This window comes from Crotalus tigris, unplaced genomic scaffold (genome assembly GCF_016545835.1).
Source record: "Crotalus tigris isolate CLP2741 ecotype Arizona unplaced genomic scaffold, ASM1654583v1 scf7180000019154.1569036, whole genome shotgun sequence".
Lineage (NCBI taxonomy): Eukaryota > Metazoa > Chordata > Lepidosauria > Squamata > Viperidae > Crotalus > Crotalus tigris.
In genome coordinates, this window is record NW_024097404.1 from 1,258,813 (window position 1) to 1,279,885 (window position 21,073).

At 36.2% G+C, this 21,073-nt stretch overlaps 1 protein-coding gene across 7 annotated transcripts in view; it reads left to right on the forward strand.

Annotated features, from left to right (window-relative positions):
- EPHB1 (EPH receptor B1) overlaps positions 1 to 21,073 on the forward strand; it is a 407,526-nt gene that overhangs the window by 309,345 nt on the left and 77,108 nt on the right. For 5 of the 7 annotated variants that reach the window (XR_005558711.1, XR_005558712.1, XM_039360062.1 and 2 more), the window contains exons 5-7: positions 3,302 to 3,637; positions 17,056 to 17,237; positions 19,293 to 19,455. Coding sequence is in view for 5 of the 7 variants with exons in the window: in XM_039360062.1 (XP_039215996.1) it covers positions 3,302 to 3,637; positions 17,056 to 17,237; positions 19,293 to 19,455 (681 nt within the window). In the remaining 2 variants the exon portion in view is untranslated. Of the gene's footprint in view, positions 1 to 3,301; positions 3,638 to 12,221; positions 12,505 to 17,055; positions 17,238 to 19,292; positions 19,456 to 21,073 lie in introns of those variants that run through there. The other 2 variants (XM_039360067.1, XM_039360066.1) reach the window with 2 other exon arrangements.

The following is a 21,073-nucleotide window of genomic DNA, read 5'->3' on the forward strand; positions in this document are numbered from 1 at the left end:
GCGGGGAACTCTTAAAAATTACTGTTAATAGCTCTGCAGTCACCTTCCTTAGTATCGTAAAATAATTCATCTGGTCCTGGAGACATGGATTCATTTAAATTAGTGAAATTCTCTAACTCTCGCCTTTGCTTCCTACGTTTTAACTCCCTCCTTCTCCTATTAGCTAAGGAAAGTAATGGGGTTAGGTTTGGGGGCAAATGTCAAGATATCCATACCATTTTTTTAGTAAGATAAAGAGTAGATTAGATTATTAACCTTAGCCATATCTAGACCACATGGAGTATTCTCTGCTAAGAGAAATAACTCTGAGAGGTCCTTGATGCTCTCTAAGCTTGGTTGTTCAGAGAACACACAGGTCCCCTCATTTCAACACTGAGCTACAAATATTCTCCTTTATTGGTAGAAATGACATTATACTGATTCAGTTTGGCAAATGCTGCCTGCTAAGACAGGAGTACAACCAAAGTCCCTCATTACACTGAAAAACTAATAGAATCAAGATAATTTTTCTATTCAGCACTAGAGACAGCAGCAAATAATATAAAAGCTATACTCTTTATATATAAAGATAAACTATATTTACAAAGCATGAATGGCAGATTTTATTTGGCTATCTTTCAGTTTAGAGCCACTCCTACAGGAGAGTACTTTAAGGAAAAAAGCTTTGGACTCTACAGTTCTCCCTTCGCTTCTTTTCCCTCTCAGAACATAAGAGTTGACTTTCAAATTCAAATTGTTGGTCTCTCTCTCTCTCTCTCTCTCTCTCTCTCTCTCTCTCTCTCTCTCTGTGTGTGTGTGTGTGTGTGTGCTTTTCAGAAAATAGATTTTTTTTAGTATTCTAGTTAGGTACAATTATTTGAAAGGAACAAAAAGTAATCTAGTTTGAATCATATCTCCAAAGACAATAGTTAAGTGAATGATACCATATTGGTACCATGTTGCATGGGGAGAGAATGTACTCAAGATACACAATCTATGGGTTATTTGCTGACATCAGATGCCTCAAGGTAACCGAAATAAATGAGCCCAGTAAAAAAACTCTTCTAGGAACATCACTTGTCCATTTTTTTTTTATTGAAAATTTTTAAAATTTTACAAAAAAAAAAAGTTCCCTTCCCCCAACCCTCCCAACCCACCCCAACCCTCCCCCAGCCTTCCCAGAGCTGAATACAGGCTTAATTAAAATTTAAAAGAAAAAATTTTAAACACAAATGAACCATATACAAATTTAGTTACAATAATTAAACAAATCATAAAATACTTTAACACCAATACTTAAAAAACAGAAAGAGAAAAAGAAAAGAAACAAGAAGAAAAAAGAAAAGAAAAAAAAGAAATTAGAAAAAGAAAAAAAATATCTAAAAAATATCTTAAACTTTAAATATAAATTATTCAAAAGCTAAGTAATATTTTTTTATATCATACTTGTATTGTATAAAATTTATCCATCTTTTCCATACCAAAAGGTACTTCTCTTGCGATTGATCTTTCAAAAAAGCCAAAATCTTTGCCATTTCCGCTAAATAGGAAACTTTAAGAAACCATTCTTGCAAAGTAGGCAAAGATTCCTTCTTCCAGCATTGCCCTACTAACAACCTAGCCGCTGTAATTAGATTTAACATTAATATAATTTCTTTACTGTCACAGTCGGAAACAATACCCAACAAAAACAATTGTGGAGTAAATTTTATCCTTCTTTTAAAAATTCTTTGAATATTCCACCATATCTTAATCCCAAAAGCTTTTATATTTTTACATAACCACCAAATATGATAATAAGTAGCATCCAGGCAACCACATCTCCAACATTTAGGCTGCAAGTTTGAATACATACGAGACATTTTTTGTGGATCAAGGTGCCATCTGTAAAACATTTTATAAAAGTTTTCCCGTAAGTTTTGGGCTTGTGTAAATTTAACATTCCTCACCCAAATAATCTCCCAAGTATCTAATGGAACTGATTCATTAAAGTTTTGTGCCCATTTAACCATACAATCTTTAACTAGTTCTGCTTCTGAATCCAGTTCCACTAACACCCCATAAATTCTTTTGATATGGGTTCATCTTTGATCTTTTATTTGTTTTAACAAATTCTCATCCTCTCTAAGCAAACCCACCTTACAATCTATCTTCCATCTTTCCAATAATTGTCTATACTGAAACCATGAAAAAATAATATTTTCTTGTGTTAAATCTTCCATGGATTTTAATTGCCAATTTTTACCATCCCATCTAAGTAATTGTATATAAGAAATGCTATCCATCTTAACTCCTCTCCTTATCCCTTCTATTGCATGCCATGGAATAGCTCATAATGGAATTTTTGAATCACTTCTATAATATTTCTTCCAAACCCAAAGTAAGGAAGTTCTTAAAATATGAGACTTAAAAACCCTGTCAACCTTTTTATTAAAAATTAAATAGGCATGCCATCCAAAAAGTAAATCCCATCCCTCCAGGAGGAGTACATCTACATTTGTTAAGTTAACCCAATCACTAATTAATGTTAACACCACAGCATCATAATACAATTTCAGATTCGGTACCTTGAGTCCACCTCTCTCACGAATATCTTGTATAATTTTAAGTTTTACTCTTGGTTTTTTCTCTGCCCAAATAAATTTGTTGATACCTTTCTGCCATTCATTTAAATTAACCTCATTCTTTAAAATAGGTATCATTTGAAATAAAAAGAGAAACTTTGGCAAAACATTCATCACTTGTCCATTTTGTTAGCTAAGGTTATCAGTGAGAATTTGTGTATGAAATACATTTGTTATAATTGCTTATATTCTCTTTTAAGATAATAATTCTCCCAAACCTGTTTACAAGTAAAAAGAAATTAAGTAAAAACTAAATATTAATTTAAAATAAACACACTACTAAAATTCTTCCTACATGACTGCTGATTGTAATACGTCAGGCAGGTGTGGGAAGTTCAGAGCAAGCTGAATCAAGTTTTTCAAGAGAGGAATATTTGGGGATGTGAAATATTTATCTTATATCATGGAGAAGGCAATAAAAATCATTTGGAACATGAGAAAGTCTCTGTCATCTCAACCATCCTCAATAGAAGCCCACATTAGAAAAACACAAGAGATATAGCAGTCACTTATATGGTCACCTCCCAAGTGGATTATTGCAATTGATTTAAATTGTAAATATTTTGCACAAAACTGAAATAAACCAAATATTCCAGTGTTTTAAAATAAAATGTTTTAAAGTACCACTAAAGTTATATATTTTACTGCAGCCATATATTTACTTGCATAGCCTTGATCTGCAAATTGTTATTTAACAGGTGTTCCCTCAGGACCTCGCAATGTAATCTCTATTGTCAATGAGACTTCAATTATATTAGAATGGCACCCACCTCGGGATACAGGAGGTCGTGATGATGTGACCTATAACATAGTCTGCAAAAAGTGTCGATCAGATCGTCGTAGCTGCTCCCGCTGTGATGACAATGTGGATTTTGTACCAAGACAATTGGGGCTTACAGGAACTCGAGTCTTCATCAGCAACCTGTGGGCCCATACACCATATACCTTTGAGATCCAAGCTGTCAGTGGCGTTTCCAATAAAAGCCCATTCCCACCACAGCATGCCTCAGTGAACATCACCACCAACCAAGCAGGTAAGATGCAGTTCAAAAAGCACCAGTATGATTTTCTTCATGAACATAAGGAAATAAAATTAAACAATTCATTGACATGGTATCTGCTGTTTAGAATATAATCTTGATTTCAGAACCATTAAATATTGCAATCAAGTTCTAGAATTATCTATAGATCTTGCTACTTGTTATTTCTTCTCCTTCCCTTTTAAGCACTGGGAGATGGGAACAGATCTCTTCCCAGGTTTTGCTGTAACTGGTGAATTTATGGTACCCATGATATAGCTCTGATAGTCTTAATAGCAGAAGAATACTTAACAGCTCCCAAAACATTGCCTTCTTCCAGTAGGCTTATCTGGGATAGTGAATTAATGAGGAGAAGCAACAGCAATGCTGCAATGTGCATCAGGCAGGTAACTACATTTTTAGTGTTTTTAATTACCAATAATATTCCCATGTATTAATCTGGGGCAAATTGAGGTTGGATTCTGCAGCTGCTACAAATAAGTGCAACTCTAGAGCAGGCATGCGAGTAGAACAACAGCCATGTCAGGCCATTAAAATCCATATGCTCATCTCATAGTTTCTTGGATTGCTCACATGGTGGCACTCAGTACTCACAGTCTTTAGCTGGTGGAACAACTTCATGTTCCTAAAGAACAAAAACAAATTGGTTTCTGAGGTAGTCACACTAGAAACATGATCTGGAAGGAAAACATCTGGAGCCACATAACAACTGAATAATAGCTGTACAATTAGCATTCTTAGCAGCAAAAATAAAACCACAGCAACCTATAGAAAGAACCAGAATTTCTTTTGGACTTTGTCTTGTTTTCTCCATCGATTGTTTTTTAACTAAAGATAATCATGGATGACTGAATCACTGACTCTTCCTTGGGAGAGAAGTGTGTGGGGGAGAGGAGTGTGTGGGGGAAAGTATCCTGATGCTGTTGGATCTGCAATGTCTGTACATGTATTCGTTATATAAGACTAAAAAGGTGAGTGTGGAAAAGCTGACAGGTAGTGACTCTGGTCAAAAACTTAATGAAGAGAAGAATTAACTATAGAATATGAGAACCGACAACAATCTGTTTTGGTTTGGCTATAACAAGAGGATGAAAATTTTATGTGATACATATAAAATTGGAAGCCTTTTTTTATTGAAAAAGTTTTATTAACAATTGTAAAAATTTTCCCTTAAATTTTGAGCCTGTGTAAATTTAACATTTCTAATCCAAATTATCTCCCATAAATCCAATGGGATTGGTTCCTGGATATTCTGAGCCCATTTAACCATACAATCTTTAACCAAATCCATTTCTGAGTCCAAAATTGGAAGCCTTTTTAATGCCACCCCAACTACTACAAGAATTAAAAAAGTCTCGGTATCAATATTTGAGTATTCTGTCTCCCAGAAGTAAGGAACTTTGTCAGCTCAACATGTCAGACTGAATTGGGCACCAAAGATACAACTGAGATCTAAGCAGAAATGTAATTCTTGGCAGTGGTGCTCTTTTGTCCTTCCTTTCTGCTTCCTTTTCATTTTACCTGGTCATCTGCTATTGCTCTATTCACCAGCCTCAGGTAATCTCCATTCTTTGGTTGGCTAAACTTGCAATCCATGAAGCAATCTCCAAATGTCTGCCCTTCCTCTTTTTGTATAGACCCATTGTTTTTAGGTGGTATGTGTTTTGCTCTTTTTTTGTTCCTGTCAGCCAGTCTCCCTGCTCCCCATTTGTCCATTTGCTCTTTTCTTCCCGATTATTTCTGTCACAAAGCTGTGATTATTAAAAGGTGATATATTTGTATTATATCTGGCTTTCTCTTCAATTATCCAGATAAAGTGCAATGGATTTTGGCATATTAAGTATATGTACACAGTGTTTAAAAGGCTTCAAAGATGGAGCACATATTTGGCAATTAGAAATGAAGCATTAGCATTCAGCACTTTTTAAGCAAGTAGAAATGGTGTGCTGGGTGCTACAGGGATTTAAAGTGAGAGCTATAGGAATGCAGAGAATGGACTACATAGGGCAGGTTTGACATTGACTCAGGCATTGATACCAAACATTTTGATTTGCTGTCCTCATTTTTTTTTTTTTTTGTTAATCTGGAAAATGCAGCATATTTCTAACTGCAAGCTGTACTGCTTATGCAAGAAATATCAGAAAAGTGTATTACAGGCAGTTGTAGCTTTACATATCATGGCATACATTTATAGTTTGCATAGTCTTTATTAAATTCTTGAAGGAAAGAAAAGGGTAACAGACTTTAAATAAGGACAAATGATGGAGAAAATTTCATGTTCTGAGTTCATGCTCAAAAAGTATTTATGTCAGTTCTCTTCTCTTTAATTAATCTAATTAAGCATTTTTAACAGAAACAAACTTGAATGCTTTTCTCAGGTTCGTAAGAATTGACCTATATCCTCAGCTTAGCCATCTGCCTACTCATTTACCCATATATTTCTTTTCATTTCTTGGAAACAGTTATCTCTCCATCTGTCCCTTTTGCCTTCCATAAAATTCTCCATCCAATACATTCCTATTTAATTGATTGTATCTGCAGGGCTCTCTTCAGTTCTTCAGCTTTTACTGAAGTGATAGGCCTGAAGGACTCTCTAAATGGAATTGAGGTCTTCTGCACCACTGTCAATTTTATCCATTTGCCTGCTAGGCTATTGTTTTATGAAATGTTGCTAACTGGGCCTTTTCTCAAATGTACATCCTAATTTCCTATGTGAACAAGCTTGGAGGCGTGCAGTACATGTCATTATTCCCTTTTCAGTTGCTGTATGCCAATTGTATATCAGCCACATGGCTTCTATACTGTTCTGTTTCAAGTTTCAAACACACATATGCACACAGAATTGCTAGGTAATGGTAAGCAATTTACTCAAGGCTGAAAAGACAAGGAAAGGAACATAAATCAGACTCTATGAAGATAAGGCTTGCCTGAATAGTTTCACTTTCTACAGGAACAGACAAAGAGTAGTCAAGATTCAGTCTGAAGTTCAGAGAGGCAAGCAAGATTACTCCAAAGTTCATAGTTTCAGGATCAGATCTGCTTCTTAAATAAGGCTGCAGCCAGTTGTTTTTCATTAAGGCAGTCTTTGAAGGCAATCAATGAAGTCTGTTTCGTTGAATGCCTTTGCTTTACTTTCAAGTGCTTGAAACACTTGGACTCTATTTATGGAGTCTATGTGTTTCAATGTCTTATATCACCATCTGCTCCAGTTATTCTGATGCTGCCTCTGATTGAGGAGCCTCCAGCTTGATGTTTTCTAAATTGTGTTGGGAAATGCCCAGCTAGTCGATGCACAGCTACAAGAGATTTAAGCCTGATCAGTTCCATGGAATCTTATCTGTTAGTTCCCAAGGCAAGGCAAGCAGTCTGGGGAGATTTCTGTACTATAGGTAAAACAAATAAAATAGTCAATTTGAATATTTCACATATGGATCTGGTGATGTTCGACTGGTTCATCTGGAGCAGCTTTTTCAGATTCAGAGTCCTAAGCCATGATATATAAAAATATCTCAGATAAACCTTCCTTTTCATTTTGCAACAGACATACCTATTTTATTTCAAATTTCAACCATTTGAAACTTTAAAAACTGTCTTCTGATAGAAGTTATATCATTTCTTCCAAAAAAGTAGGATATAGAAGAATGCCTATAGAGTAATTAACTATTTTTATCACAGGATGTTTATTAGGAGTAGTTTTATGGATTAACACATAATCAGGAAATTTCAGGAGTTCTATGCCAATCTGTGCATTCCTGTAGTCTCCTGAACATCCTACTGCAGCTACTTAACTCCTGCTTGCTGTAGCAGTTATCTGTTCACCAATTCCTTTCATATAACCAAGAGAAAGAAGTAGTAACCTGCATAACCTGTTAATATAGTAGAGATTTAAAGACATGGAATATGCTGCAACTTATAGACAAGGACAAACACATTGTGCTAAATCACAGGAGATCAACCTGTAGCCTCAAAGCCATGTACAAATACTTTCTTCTGGCCCTTAGCACCTCTCTTGGTCACAGCTGAATGTTCCACCACTTTGGGCTGAAACATAGATAAATGCTGTGAAAGTTCAAAACTGACATACCACATTTTAAAAAAAAAAAACAACAACTCTCCACCCATGTTTGACATCAGATAATTCACTCAAATTTGTGGCCCTCAGCACTCTTAAACTGTTATGTTACCTTTATCCACAAAAAAAGGCTGCTTACCTCTGCAGTAATCCATAATGTAGTTTGTTAGTCTGTCTTAACAGAATGTGTATAGCAGGTCATAATCTCCTTATATAAGAGTTGTACATATGTGATTTGGTTATAAACAAACTTTTTTCAATGATTTTATATATTATGCTCTGTCTAAGACAGAGATTACTGTTTTTAGATGGTCTTTTTTCTGAAAATTTCTGACCTGGAATATTATGGGATATAGCTTCCCCCATGATATTTCTGTAAGACATTCTGATGCTATTTACATTTCAATTCTTTTGAATTAATTTGCCTGATGAATTTTTACCAACAGATCTGCTATGATGATAATATATTCTATAAATATATTTGAGAAATCCCACAAGTATATTTTTCTTAATAGTGGTATATCTGTCATTTTGCTGATGTAACAAAATGTCTGTCAAATTTGGTAGCCTCTCAGATGACATGTCTTTAGATGTACAATCTTACAAAACTTAGTACACACCTGCTGCAAGTTTTTGACCACAAAATTGAGATAGCTGTGGCAGGCTTTGTTTTCTTTTTGTAAAGTAGACATGACATTTTTGTATGGCTTGATTATCATAGCTGCCTTTTACAACAGAATGGCTGATATCGTGTCTTGGAGGAAAAAAAGTGGATATATAGCAAAAAGAGGAGAGTGTGTTTATAACTGAGACTTCTATCCAATTTTTTCAATTTTAATCTGGCTCTCTTCCCATTCCTACTTGCCAAACAGATTTTTGGGTTTCTTGGTTTATCAGCACCCTAACAAAATAATTTAACCAAAGCCATGCTTCTTTGGCTATATGACAGCTCAGATCTCACATTTTGTTAAACCCTAAACTTTATACTTCTCATTTAAAAAGTGATGCTGTGTAGAATAAATGAAGGTCACTTCAATAGTGTTCTTGTATAGAAACTAAGAATTAGAAACAAAGACAACTCAAGATATCTGCTGTGTTTATATCCTATTAAAATTCTTTTTGAAATCAAGATTTTTGTGTTAATGACTGCATCGAATCATAGGTTAAAAGTGAGACTGTCAAATTTGATTAATTCTTTAATCTCAAAATTTCTGTGTTAAGTAAATTGACTATGGTAATACTATTGTATTATTATAAAAAGATTGGCAGCGCTTTCTAAAATATTCCATCAATTCCTTGTTGCACAATTTGTTGCATATACTCTTAATGCAATAAGAAGTTTCTTGATTCTGATTCCTGTGCTTATTGTTTGTCTGTGTGATTTTTGGAAAGGATTTCTATTTCAGAATAATTATTTCCTTCGTGCAATAATGCAAAGCAATCCATCTGAATAAGCAAGGATGGGGAAGCCTCAGTATTGCTGCCCATCCACCTGCGTACCAATTTGATGTTGATCATCTTTGCAGCATTATCCATATTAAATAGGCAGGAACACAGGGGGGGTTGTGAATGTGGCAATTAACAAAACAGCAATCAAGCTAAGTGTTTAATTTTGGAAAATTATCATCTTCTCTGAATGGTTGTGGAAAGATTAAAAAAAAATTAAAAACCCAGGATTAAATGTGCTGTGCAAACAAAGGCAGGGCTGGACTGTCAACATCACCCACTAGAAAAAAGAAGCAGTCACCCCACTCAGTGAATTCCTGAATACACAAGAGCTGCCTCTTCCAAAACAGAACTACTATAACAGCACAAAGTAAGATTTGGGTAAATATAAACAATCAGATGAATGTTTTCCTGTAGTGCATAGGCTTAGTTTGTGTTACGTATTATGTTATACACTAACAAGTGGTCAGCATAAAAATCTTTAACTGGCATTAAAAAAAATTCTACCTCCCCCATGCCCAAATAATTACACTAACAATAACTTGTCATTGCTTATGCTAGCTGGGATTATCTGAGTGATCCAAAATATCGGGAAAACACTGTTATCTACTGTTGATCTTGATTACAGAAAGGCTAAGTAAGGGGGGGGAAAATCCAATGACTATGGTTCTTAACAATAGTTACCGTATTTGATATCTTTAAATAGCCTTTCACAACTTGCATATTTTCAAGTTGTTTGTACCAACTCCCAATGTTTTAGCCAGTGTTGATGTCCACTCATATGGAAGGGTGTAAGAATGTTTCTTATGACTACCTTGTGACTATTATTTACCTTGTGGCAGCAAATTAGTGTTGCTCCTGCTGCAGATTTTATCATAGCAGTTGCAGCCATCACAAAAATGAGACAAGTATAAAACGTATCAGTTTTGGAGAGGTGGGCTATTTCATGAGAAATAATCAAACAGCATACCAAGAATCCTCCTTGTTTCTGCTTGTTTTTATTTTTTTCAGCATAAACGAGATAAGAAGCATTTATTTTAGTACTGCACATTTTTTAAAAATTAAACAGTATCTTTGTGGGACTTGCTCTGCTCCTCCCCCCTTCTCAAAAGTGGCAGCAAATGTGTAAATACCTAGTTAAGCATTGCTAGGTTAATTCTTTCTCTACCTGCATAGTGACCCTTCTTTCCACTAATACTCTATTACACATATAGTTATTTATAAAACCTTCCCCACTAAGAGTTAAGTAAGGACTTTAATTATGCTGACTGAAATGCTCATGCAGAACATGTTCTTTCTTAGGCAGCACCCTCCCATTTACAACAAGTAAGCTCCCCAGTTTCAAAGCTGGAAGCCATCCTCTTAAAAAGGATGTGTTTTCTTAGGTTTCAGGTTATGTTATGCATCATGTATTTTGAGATACAATTATGTTGCAATCTTTCAGCATTAGAAAATACCTATTTCAACTTACATATTGCAAAGACATTTTAGTGCCAAACCATTTATCTTTTCCACTGAACTAGCGCTCATGTTTGAAGGAGTTGGTTCATATTTAGTTCATATTTCACCAGCAAATTTTAGTTTCGTTTGTGTGTGTAGGGGCACGCACACATGCGAACATGCATAATACCATATTTTTCAAATTTTGAATTTCACTGTTTTATGAATATAAGGACAGCTTTAAAATTAAAGAAAAAGATATTTCCAACAAGAAACAAACAGCGCAATATTTAGTATCTTTTTTCAGATAGTTTACACACACCATGATTACAGGGAGTTGTTCTAACTCACAACGAATTGATTATGAATCTTAGAAATCTATTTAACATAGTGATTTGTAAGCAGAATGAAAAGAAGAGCACATTAGAATCATCACTTGTGTAAAAGCCTTACAGTATGTCAGGATAAAATGGCCAATTATCAGTAACTAACCCTGCTCTATTCACCAAAGAGCATCACTGCTCACCAGGGACTTAAGGGACAGTGGGTTTCAGAAGCATACATGGGGAAAATCATTTATAAGGCTCTGTGAATTCATCCCAACAGAGCCCTTAGTACATGCTTCAGTGGGCTTTTAAAATGAGACAGTTTGATTTCTCAGGGGGATCAGGCAGGAAATTAACTTGTTTAATGAAGCACAAGTGATATTGCCTTGATTCTTTCTGGATTGCCATCCCCAGCAGGGATTAAAAAAAATAAGTGCAGTAGGCAGATTCAGAGATGAAGTCAGTGATTTTCCAGGAATCTGTCTCAGAAACATAAAAACTTTTTTGTCCACATAGATTACTTTTTCACCACTACCTGACAAGTGAGGGGATAGATGAGGAACTCATCAAATTTGCAGATGACACCAAGCTGGCAGGAATAGCCAACACTCTAGAAGATAGATTTAAGATACAAAAGGATCTTGACAGTCTTGAACATTGCGTGCTATCTAATAAAATGAAATTCATTGGTGAAAAAAGTAAGGTTCTACATTTAGGCAAAAAATCCCAAATGCACAGGTATAATATAGGTGGTACCTGGCTCAGTAGTAGTAACTGTGAGAGCGATCTTGGAGTCCTAGTGGAAAATCACTTAAATATGAGCCAGCAGTGTGCTGCAGCTGCCAATGTAGTCTTAAATTGCATTAACAGAGGAATAAAATCAAGATCATGTGAAGTATTAATAGCACTTCATAATGCCTTGGTAAGACCACACTTGGAATTCTGCATCCAGCTTTTCGTCGCCACAATGTAAAAAAGATGTTGGAGACTCTAGAAAGAGTGCACAGAAGAGCAATAAAGATGATTAGGGGACTAAAACATACAAAGAACAATTGCTGGAATTGGATATGTTTAGTTTAATGAAAAGAAGGACAAGGGGTGACATGATAGCAGCATTCCAATATCTTAGGGGTTGCCACAGAGAAGAGGGAGTCTACCTATTCTCCAAAACACCTGAAGGCAGGACAAGAAGCAATGGATGGAAATTAATTAAGGAGAGAAGCAACCTAGAACTGGGCCAGTGGTGTTCCTAACATTTGCAAAGGGGGTAAATCACATTCTTCTCTTTTCACAGAAAAGTCTGAAGTTTTATGTGCAGAATATCCCATGATCAATTCCTGGCATCCCTCACAGGATAGGATAAGATTTCCCATCTGAATTTTTGGAGAAACACTGCTAATCGTATAAATGTTAATACAGCTAGAACAATGGACTGATTCAATATGTAAGTTCTAGGATGTGTGGAACCTTGCCACAACCACAAAAACACCTTTCTCATTCTCATGCTGCTGCTTCCTATCCACCATTGGTGCACTTAAGATAAAATCTCCAGATTCTGGCCTCTGCATTGGGAAGGAAATACCAGCAAACAAGTTTTCTTTCTTTTGTGACTAAGATAGGTAGATAGATAGATAGATAGATAGATAGATAGATAGATTGCATTCATATTCCACCATAATCATAAAAAGATTCTCAGTGACTCATAACAAGTAGTAAAGCAATAAATAATAAAAAAATATAGCTATATAACTTGACACAGCATTTGCTGTCAATCCCCAGGCAGGCTCTGGATTCTTTATTTTCTGCTGCTCCTGGAAAATAGCTAAAGTTGAGGCCACTCAAACTTCCCACACTAGGACATTCCAGAGAGCTGGCCTAATTACATCAAAACACCTTCAAGCTGATATACCAAACAGGGAACATCCAGCTGTTTTTTCAGCATGATCAAAATGGTCAGTTCCATTGGAGAGATGTGGTTCTGTAATATACTCAACACCAAGTCTTAGAAGGTTTTGCTGGCTAAAACTAGTACTTTAAATTACAATAGGAAAATGGAATGAAAAGATTTTTATTTTATAAAACGATCTTTCTTCTGCTTCCAAGTGGATAGCATTGCATACTGTAATTTTTAATTTTCATTTTTTTTTTTTAAAAAAGGAACCTTCTCCTTTGGAAGTCTAGGCAAAATCAGAAAGGGGAAAGTGTAGATTTGAGGACTGGAGATGAAAATGCAGAGAGGTGGGAAAGTAAAACACTGCCATGGAGATACCAGTTCTGCAATGATGCCTAATTAACTTCCCACTGTTATAAAAACATTATGAACTGTGATGTTAAGCCGTACTTTATTTTATCCAGCATCCTAAGCAGAAAGATACTTCCTACCCTCATCAATATCTGAAAGCAATAGTCCATTTTGTTTCCTGTTGCACAGAAAATGGTATTCAAAAGTATAGTGCCTCAGATGTATATATTTCAAAATTAATCAGTAAGATTAATTATGGCTCATAAGTCTGTCTTTGCTTTCTTGAAAGCATTGTCTGCCCATGTAATGTATTGCATGCATGACTTTATCAACTTCAGTACTACTTCAGTAGTCCTTTCCCAAACGAAAAGACCCTAGTGATGGGATCCAATTTCCTTGTCATGTCAGTTGCCTTTTTGATTTCTTTCCTGAACTAATAGGGTTAAAATTGTGCAAACCGAGATGTCCTTGTTTTCCAAATGATTGGAGTAAGTGTTGTGAACTTTTGGGTTATTCACTGAAGCAGCCCTTGTTTTTCTAGGCTTTTGCATTTCCCAGGATGGGTGGGGGGAGAGAATTGTCTTTGTTTTAAGACCCCTCTTTAAAAAGCTGCAACAGTTCATACAGAACATGCAATATAGCAACGATGCTACATCATTCCCTTATATCTTTTCCAACAGCATAGTTCATTTTATATCTCAAACCAACATATAAGGGGTGAAATACCAAATGGTATATACTAAAGCAGGGGTGGGAAACTGTGCCCCCTTTATGATCTTGTGCACTTCAATTCCCAGAATTCCTGTACCAGCCATGTAGGCTGATGAATTCTGGGAGTTGAATTCTGGCAGGTCACTGCTGTACTATATGAATCATTTCAACAATTCACCAAATTCACAAAGGTCACTTGCTTTGGAGTGAATGTTTTCTATACCGTAAAATAAAGAATAAAAATATCACTTTTTTCATGATTCCAAATCAGGGTTATTCCTCCCAAGGAGATCACAACATGTTAAAATAATTTATAATAACACATTACAAATAATATACCCACTCATGATACCTCAAATTATTATAGAAATAAAGGCTAAACATATACCAGTGTAAAATAACATATAAAATATGTAAACTAGTAGAAAAATACATTATTTAAAAAGTAACATCAAATTGCAATTCCAAACTTAAGGACCATATTTTCTAAACAGTGCTATTGAAAAGTGGGCTTCAAAGTCTCTATAATTCGATTTGCTATAAGAGGGGAGTATGAGGTTGTTAGATAGATGTTAAACTCTGCTTAAAGATTGTGTGTTTACAGGCTTTCCCATGGTTGAGGATCCTAGTTGGGTAGAGTTCCTAAGTATGGAAACAAGCCTAGGTATAGAGCAGTGATGGCAAACCTTTTAGTGACCAAGTGCCCAAACTGCAACCCAAAACCCACTTATGCATAGTCGGGTGCTGGGTGGGTGTGGCCAATTGGGTGGGTGTGGCCCAATGGGTGGGCACGCTGCGGTGGTAATGGCAGACTGGGTGGGACTAAAAAGTTCAATCAATCAATTCCAACTTTGCAAGATCTTTTTTTTTCCCACAAGAAGTTGAAATTGACTGATTGATTGAATCTTTTTTTTTTTTTTTTTGCACATGGCGGTGGAAGCCTAAAGCGAAAAGGTTTTATAAAACCCAGCTGAAGGCCTAGGACTGAGGCAACAGTGCGAGTGCCCACAAAGAGGGCTCTGAGTGCCACCTCTGGCACCCGTGCCACAGGTTCGCCACCACTGGTATAGAGCCAGCTCTTGAGGGTCTTCCAGTACCCCAGGAGAATGGGCACCATCTATATCTGTGGAGAGGATAGGGGCAGTGACAGAGTAGGCTGTCTTCTTCAGTCCCATAAAATGACAATGTTTAAATAGAAGGAACCTGGAGTCCCCCTATGGACAGGGGCTATTGAAAGTACAACTCATATCCTGTTACATTATACTCTGTATAAGGATCGATGGACCCATTTTATAACTCCTTACTGGTACAATATCTGGGAAATTCTGATCTCTTTTATGTGGAGCTGTTATTGTTGGATTAGCACAATACAGTTTCTTTGAACATAGATGAATTCTGCTATAGTGTCTGTAAAATTAGGCAGACTTTGATCATCCATCGAAGATCACACCACTAACTGTAATATACTATTATGTCTTGTTCTGTTCTGTTTTATTTATTTTAATGTTTTAGGTTTTATTCTGGTCTGTGACCGTAATAAAAAATTATTTGACTTGGAATACACCCATTAGATGTAAATATATTGGATGAGCAGAAATGACTGGACATAATCACTCAGATAATCAGGCACTATGCCTGAAATTTTCAAATAGAACAAGTTTAAGCTCTTGGGATTTCTAGCAGTTCTCCTTTCTGACTAGAAAAAATATGAATTGAAGATCATGAATCTGAAGGATACCCAAATTAGGAAGTGGAAATGGCACATATCTGTAATATAGGAGATATGACTATCCCTAATGACAGCACAGCTTAATTTTTTACTCTCTCTGAAGCGATTGGCATGGGTGTCTTCATTTAATTTTATACACAAACAATGCTGGAAGGTAGGTTAGGCATGAAACAATGACTGACACCTCCCCCCCCCAAAGACCTAATGAATTCCTATGGCTGAGATTTGATGGGAAGCTGGGAAGTCCCAGTCCAACATTTAGTAGGCAAACCATACTGGGGCAAGAACTGGCACCTAGAGAAAGAAGAGTGGAATCTGAGAGAGAAAAGGCATACAAAATAAAGAAGCCTTTGACAAGAAGATTATGGAAGAGGCAGTAAACAGAAAAAAATACAAAGAAAAAAGTGACTCGAAGGGATGGAAAAGAAATCTTGGAGGAGGTAACTATTTGAAATAAAGAGTGTGAATGAAAGATGTTAAGAGTCATAGGACAGCCATTGGAAAAAAAATGAAGGAAGAAAAACAGAGGAAGACATTTATTTATTTATTTATGAGACTTATATACCGCTTTAAGTGCAAGCACTCTCTAAGCGGTGTACACCAGTAAGCAATGTATATATATATTTACATTGCCCCCAACAATCTGGGTCCTCATTTTACCTACCCCGGAAGGATGGAAGGCTGAGTCAACCTTGAGCCGGTGAGATTTGAACCGCTGACCTGCTGAACACAGTCAGCTAAAGTGGCCTGCAGTACTGCACTCTAACTGCTGCGCCACCTCGGCTCATATTTGGCTATTGCTGAAGAAATGGAGAATATAAAAATATAGGCAGGGAAACAGGGAAGATGACGGGTGAAAGGGCAGTTAGAGTTCAGTTCTGAAAGGAAGATTGAGATAAACCTTACATGAGGCCTCGTGAATATACAAAATTATACTGATATATTTATATAGGACTTCAAAGTAGCCTGCCTTGGAATTCATGTTTTAAGGGTACATTTTATTGAAAAAGTCCCATCAAAATATCATTGAAATCTGTTGCTACTTATTTTTATGCTGCTCCTGTTAATTTTAGTGGAGCTAGCACAGTTTTGTATGAAGTCTTGAGGTTCCTTGGCAATAATAACTTGCTTTCATCAATTCATTTATTTGTGTGTACCCTTTTCTGAAACATTATGCCCAGAGTCATTTCCAACACAGAAAGCTAGCAGGAATAACAAAGGATGTTAATCCCTGTGTTAATTTTTCCCTTTATGTCATGAAATACTTTGTTTTACTATTATATTAAAGTGCATTATGTTGTGTTATGTGCCTCCTCCTCCTCCATTCTTACTGACCTCCTCTCCTTGTCCTCATCTTGATGTTTTACTTTTATTCCTTCAGAGTATCTCACTACCCTCCCCCTGTTTCACTTTTCTTGCAATTCCTATTCCCTCCTTTCTCCATAGCACCTTCCACAGTTCCTATTATGCACCAGGTAAGTGCCACCATGAGGAGCATCACACTGTCATGGCCTCAGCCAGAACAGCCCAATGGCATCATCCTGGACTATGAAATCCGTTATTATGAGAAGCTGAGCCGGATCTGCATCCCTGAGATTAGCAGCGCCATGGGCTCAAGACCAGCTACCGTAAGCTTGAATGCATTTCAGAGAAGGGAATTGACTGGGCTGGTAATGGGAGAAGATGGAATTGAAACTGCCAGCTATTGTTAACATATCATGGAATGCATGGTTTTGATTTAATCCAAAAATTAGATTGCAGATTTTGTGTTCACTCCAGCCTAAGATTCTGGCTATCTCTGTGAAAATCTTATTTTATTTTAAATAGATTATCCCTACTGTGTCCTCTTTTTCACATAGCAATAAGGAACTCATGAGATAAACCTGACTTGGTTTTTTTTAAAAAAAAAAATATAGGTGAATGGGCTCTTTCTTTGTCAAATCTTCCATGATGACTTTCTAGTTAAATGAATTTTACCTGTTATTTGCCTTGTGATAAACACTAGTAGATTGGGAATTCCTATTGTAAGCTACACTAAATCAATCTGCAAAAAAATATTTGCAACAGTAATTAATTGAAGCTGGGGCCTGCCCATTGGTTCCTACTTGTCTGCATTGTATATTTATTTCAGTCCCTGTGTTCTTGAATAAGGATTGTTTCTAACAACTAAAAGCTTGCTAGGAATGCCACTCTGCATTCTGGACTTATTTTGATGATGCTTGGATAGTATTTTGTGCACTGTATAACACTCCTTAATGTCTATACTTATCTCTCAAAAGCTATCTTGTAAGCTCCTGCTATCCTACAGATGACTCCTGTTTTATTACCTTGTAAGAGCTAGATAGATATAATCCGACACAGTTGGCTGTAGATTGAACTAGTTTTGCCCATGAGGCCCTGGGGTACAGTAAATGATATCCAATGCCAAAGAAGCAAGCATCAGCTGCCATGCTACTGTACAGGCCTGACAACCATGCCTGATGTTTAGGATTAGACAATCATCCAGACAGATGAAGGAATGTTACAGGGCACAGTATTGTACTTGGTTGCATTTGTCACACTTGAAGCATATCCTCTCACCTCAATGTTCAACTATATGGGGCGAAATGATACAATCCAGAAAAAAGGCAGTTGGAGCAGAAGAAAAATATATATGTAATGATCTTAAAATGAACAAAAATTTGGATAAATTGTTTTTCTCCAGATGCATTCAGCTATAGAGGGAAGCCTCCTACTTCATAGACCTGTTGCACAGATCACTATGTGAATCTCAATGATTTAAGTGGAATCACTTTTAGGCCTTGCTGCCCACCTTGCAGCATAGGAGAGGCCATATCCAGGAAATAAATCTGAAAAGAGGATAAAATCAAAGTTTTGAGTCAGAAGCAAGATTTTCAGCCAAGTGTAACCAAAAACAATCTGTATGCTAAAAGGCTTGAGAAAGGATGCTAGTTTTGTTATGTCTTAGCTTTGTGCTTGAACTGTGATAGCTGTTCTATATCATTTTCATAGTCAAGTCATGCCAGGTGTAGAAGATAAGTATTTAAATATAGCTATGGTTTTTCTTATTCCGGCCATTTAGAAGAGTAAATAGCTAGAATAAACATATCTGCTGAATATTAAATTTGTTACCTAAGAATTAAAAGCCATTGCATTGTATTCTTTTTGCAGAAAAACATATAGATATTTCTTATTTACTTACACAGTAGGCACACCTCCACTGTAAGTTGCACAAGTACCACAATTTTCTCATTAATTACTTATTATTTGTAGTTATTTTCATTTATACTAACGCATAAATACAGAAGGACTGTAAGAATCAAAATGGATTTGAGTAATATTGATATGTAAAACCCTAACTTCTTTGGCTCTTGCTGAAATCATTAGCTTTCCCAATCAGGAAGCCTCTATAGGACTTGTCACAATTCCCATTAAACATGTGATTGGCTAAGGTTTATGGAAGTTACAGCTTTAGAATGTCCCCAAAACCCAATTTCAATTTGTTTTAGATAGCTAAAAAATAGCCCTCTGCTTATCCTCATTCCATCCTATTCATTAAGAAGTGGAAAGCAAGAAAAAAGTTGGCAATTGGGATTGACATTTTTAACCAACATTGTAGCTGATACTGTAAATAATGTTGCTTCTTCCCTCATACCTTCTCCTTCATTTGTTCTTTACTGAAGGACCACAATGAGTACAACTCCTCTATGGCCAAAAGTCAGACCAACACTGCACGAATTGATGGCCTCCGGCCTGGGATGGTTTATGTAGTGCAGGTGCGGGCTCGAACGGTGGCTGGCTATGGGAAATACAGTGGAAAAATGTGCTTCCAAACTCTGACAGATGGTGAGTGCCTTTGAAATTGAGGGAAGTTGGTTGCACTCCCTGTCAAATTCCCACACTGCAATTGAATTAAATCAACTTGTCTGTTCAAACCCTTCTGTGGGGGGGGGGGGTAGCATGGCAAGATCAAGTGATTTACAGATAAGTGTGATTTATTGTCAGTTGGAGGGCTAATCTGGCTGAAATTCCTCTATCTCTTCCTCCTCTTCTTCCTCCTCCTTACTAGTCTTTCTGGCTCTAAAAGAACCCCCCTCCCCCCCCCACACACAAACACACACTTCTTAGGAAGAACTAAGACCAAGTCTGTGTTGGAACACCAAAATGCATAATAGTAGGTTATCAAGGATTTGGGCATGAACAGAGAAACATTTTTTTAAAAAAAGTTGAGTGCAGATTTTAAAGGGCGTGGAATGGATGAACTTAAATTTACAGCAATACATGGAGTTTATTTATTATGGTCATTGTTAGATTTTTTTTAAAAAAATGGACAAATAACATGTCTTTTTCCATGCCCTGCTGCCCAAGAAAGGAGTATATTTTTAAATGTTTTGCGCTTAAGGGTTAGTTGCATTTGATTCGTCGCATTTTAAAAGCAATTGGAAATAGCTGAGCTCTTAAAAAAACATTAGGGGAAGTGTCTAAGAAGGTCCCTTATATTAGAGAGGGATGCACACAAATCTTTTTAAAAATATTAAAAGATGTTGGGACTGAATATTTCACAATAATGCTGTGTGTCAGAATTAAAGGTCTCAGTAGGTACTTTCTAGGTTTATGGCCCATATATGCATAGTGTATATGTATATGTATAGTAAGAAAAATCATTTTTGAAAATATACAGAAGGAAATAGAAAATATTTAGATGGATCAATAAGCCAACAATTGATCAGTTTATCCTGCACCTATAGACCTCTGAAATACAGTAATTTTGTATAGGTTTTATAGGACACCTATGTTTCAAGTGAATCATAATTATTTGCAAAGTGACCAAAATCATACTTTAAGCATACATAATTCATTTCCAGAGACTACAAGATAATTGGAAACACCAAACTGCAAAACAAAATTTTGTAGCACACTGTAAGAGCTGAAGAGCTGGTAAGCTAGGAAGTGACAATTCTACATAATGTAGAATCATTATGTAAATCGATCTGAGCTGCAGTTATTCCCTGGTTTTAAAGAAAGCCATGGAATGTTGATTTAGAAAGAAAGAGGAAAAGCCTTGGATTTAAACCCTAACATATATCAGAGAGAGCTCTAGATTGCTGTGAACTGCAGTAGACAGATTTTCTCTACAATAAAACAATTATCTACCCATGGAAGTCTGTGAAATTTCTATTGTTACCTAGCAACAGATTATGGGATAGAATTTCTGGAGAGTGGAAATGTATTGATATGCTTAGGAGAGACATGTGATGTACACTAAATGTCATCTTCCAGGTACAATGGACTAAAATGCTCATCATCCACAGTTAGCTGCCTAGAAGCTACTAACTTAGGAAATAATATTTTAGAAAATTCTTACTCAGACTTATTCAAGGAAAAGTTGATTTGTGAATCATCTTGATAAACTTCATTACAGTTTTCTGAATTGGGGATAGGCAGATGTTTTAATTGCTTTAAT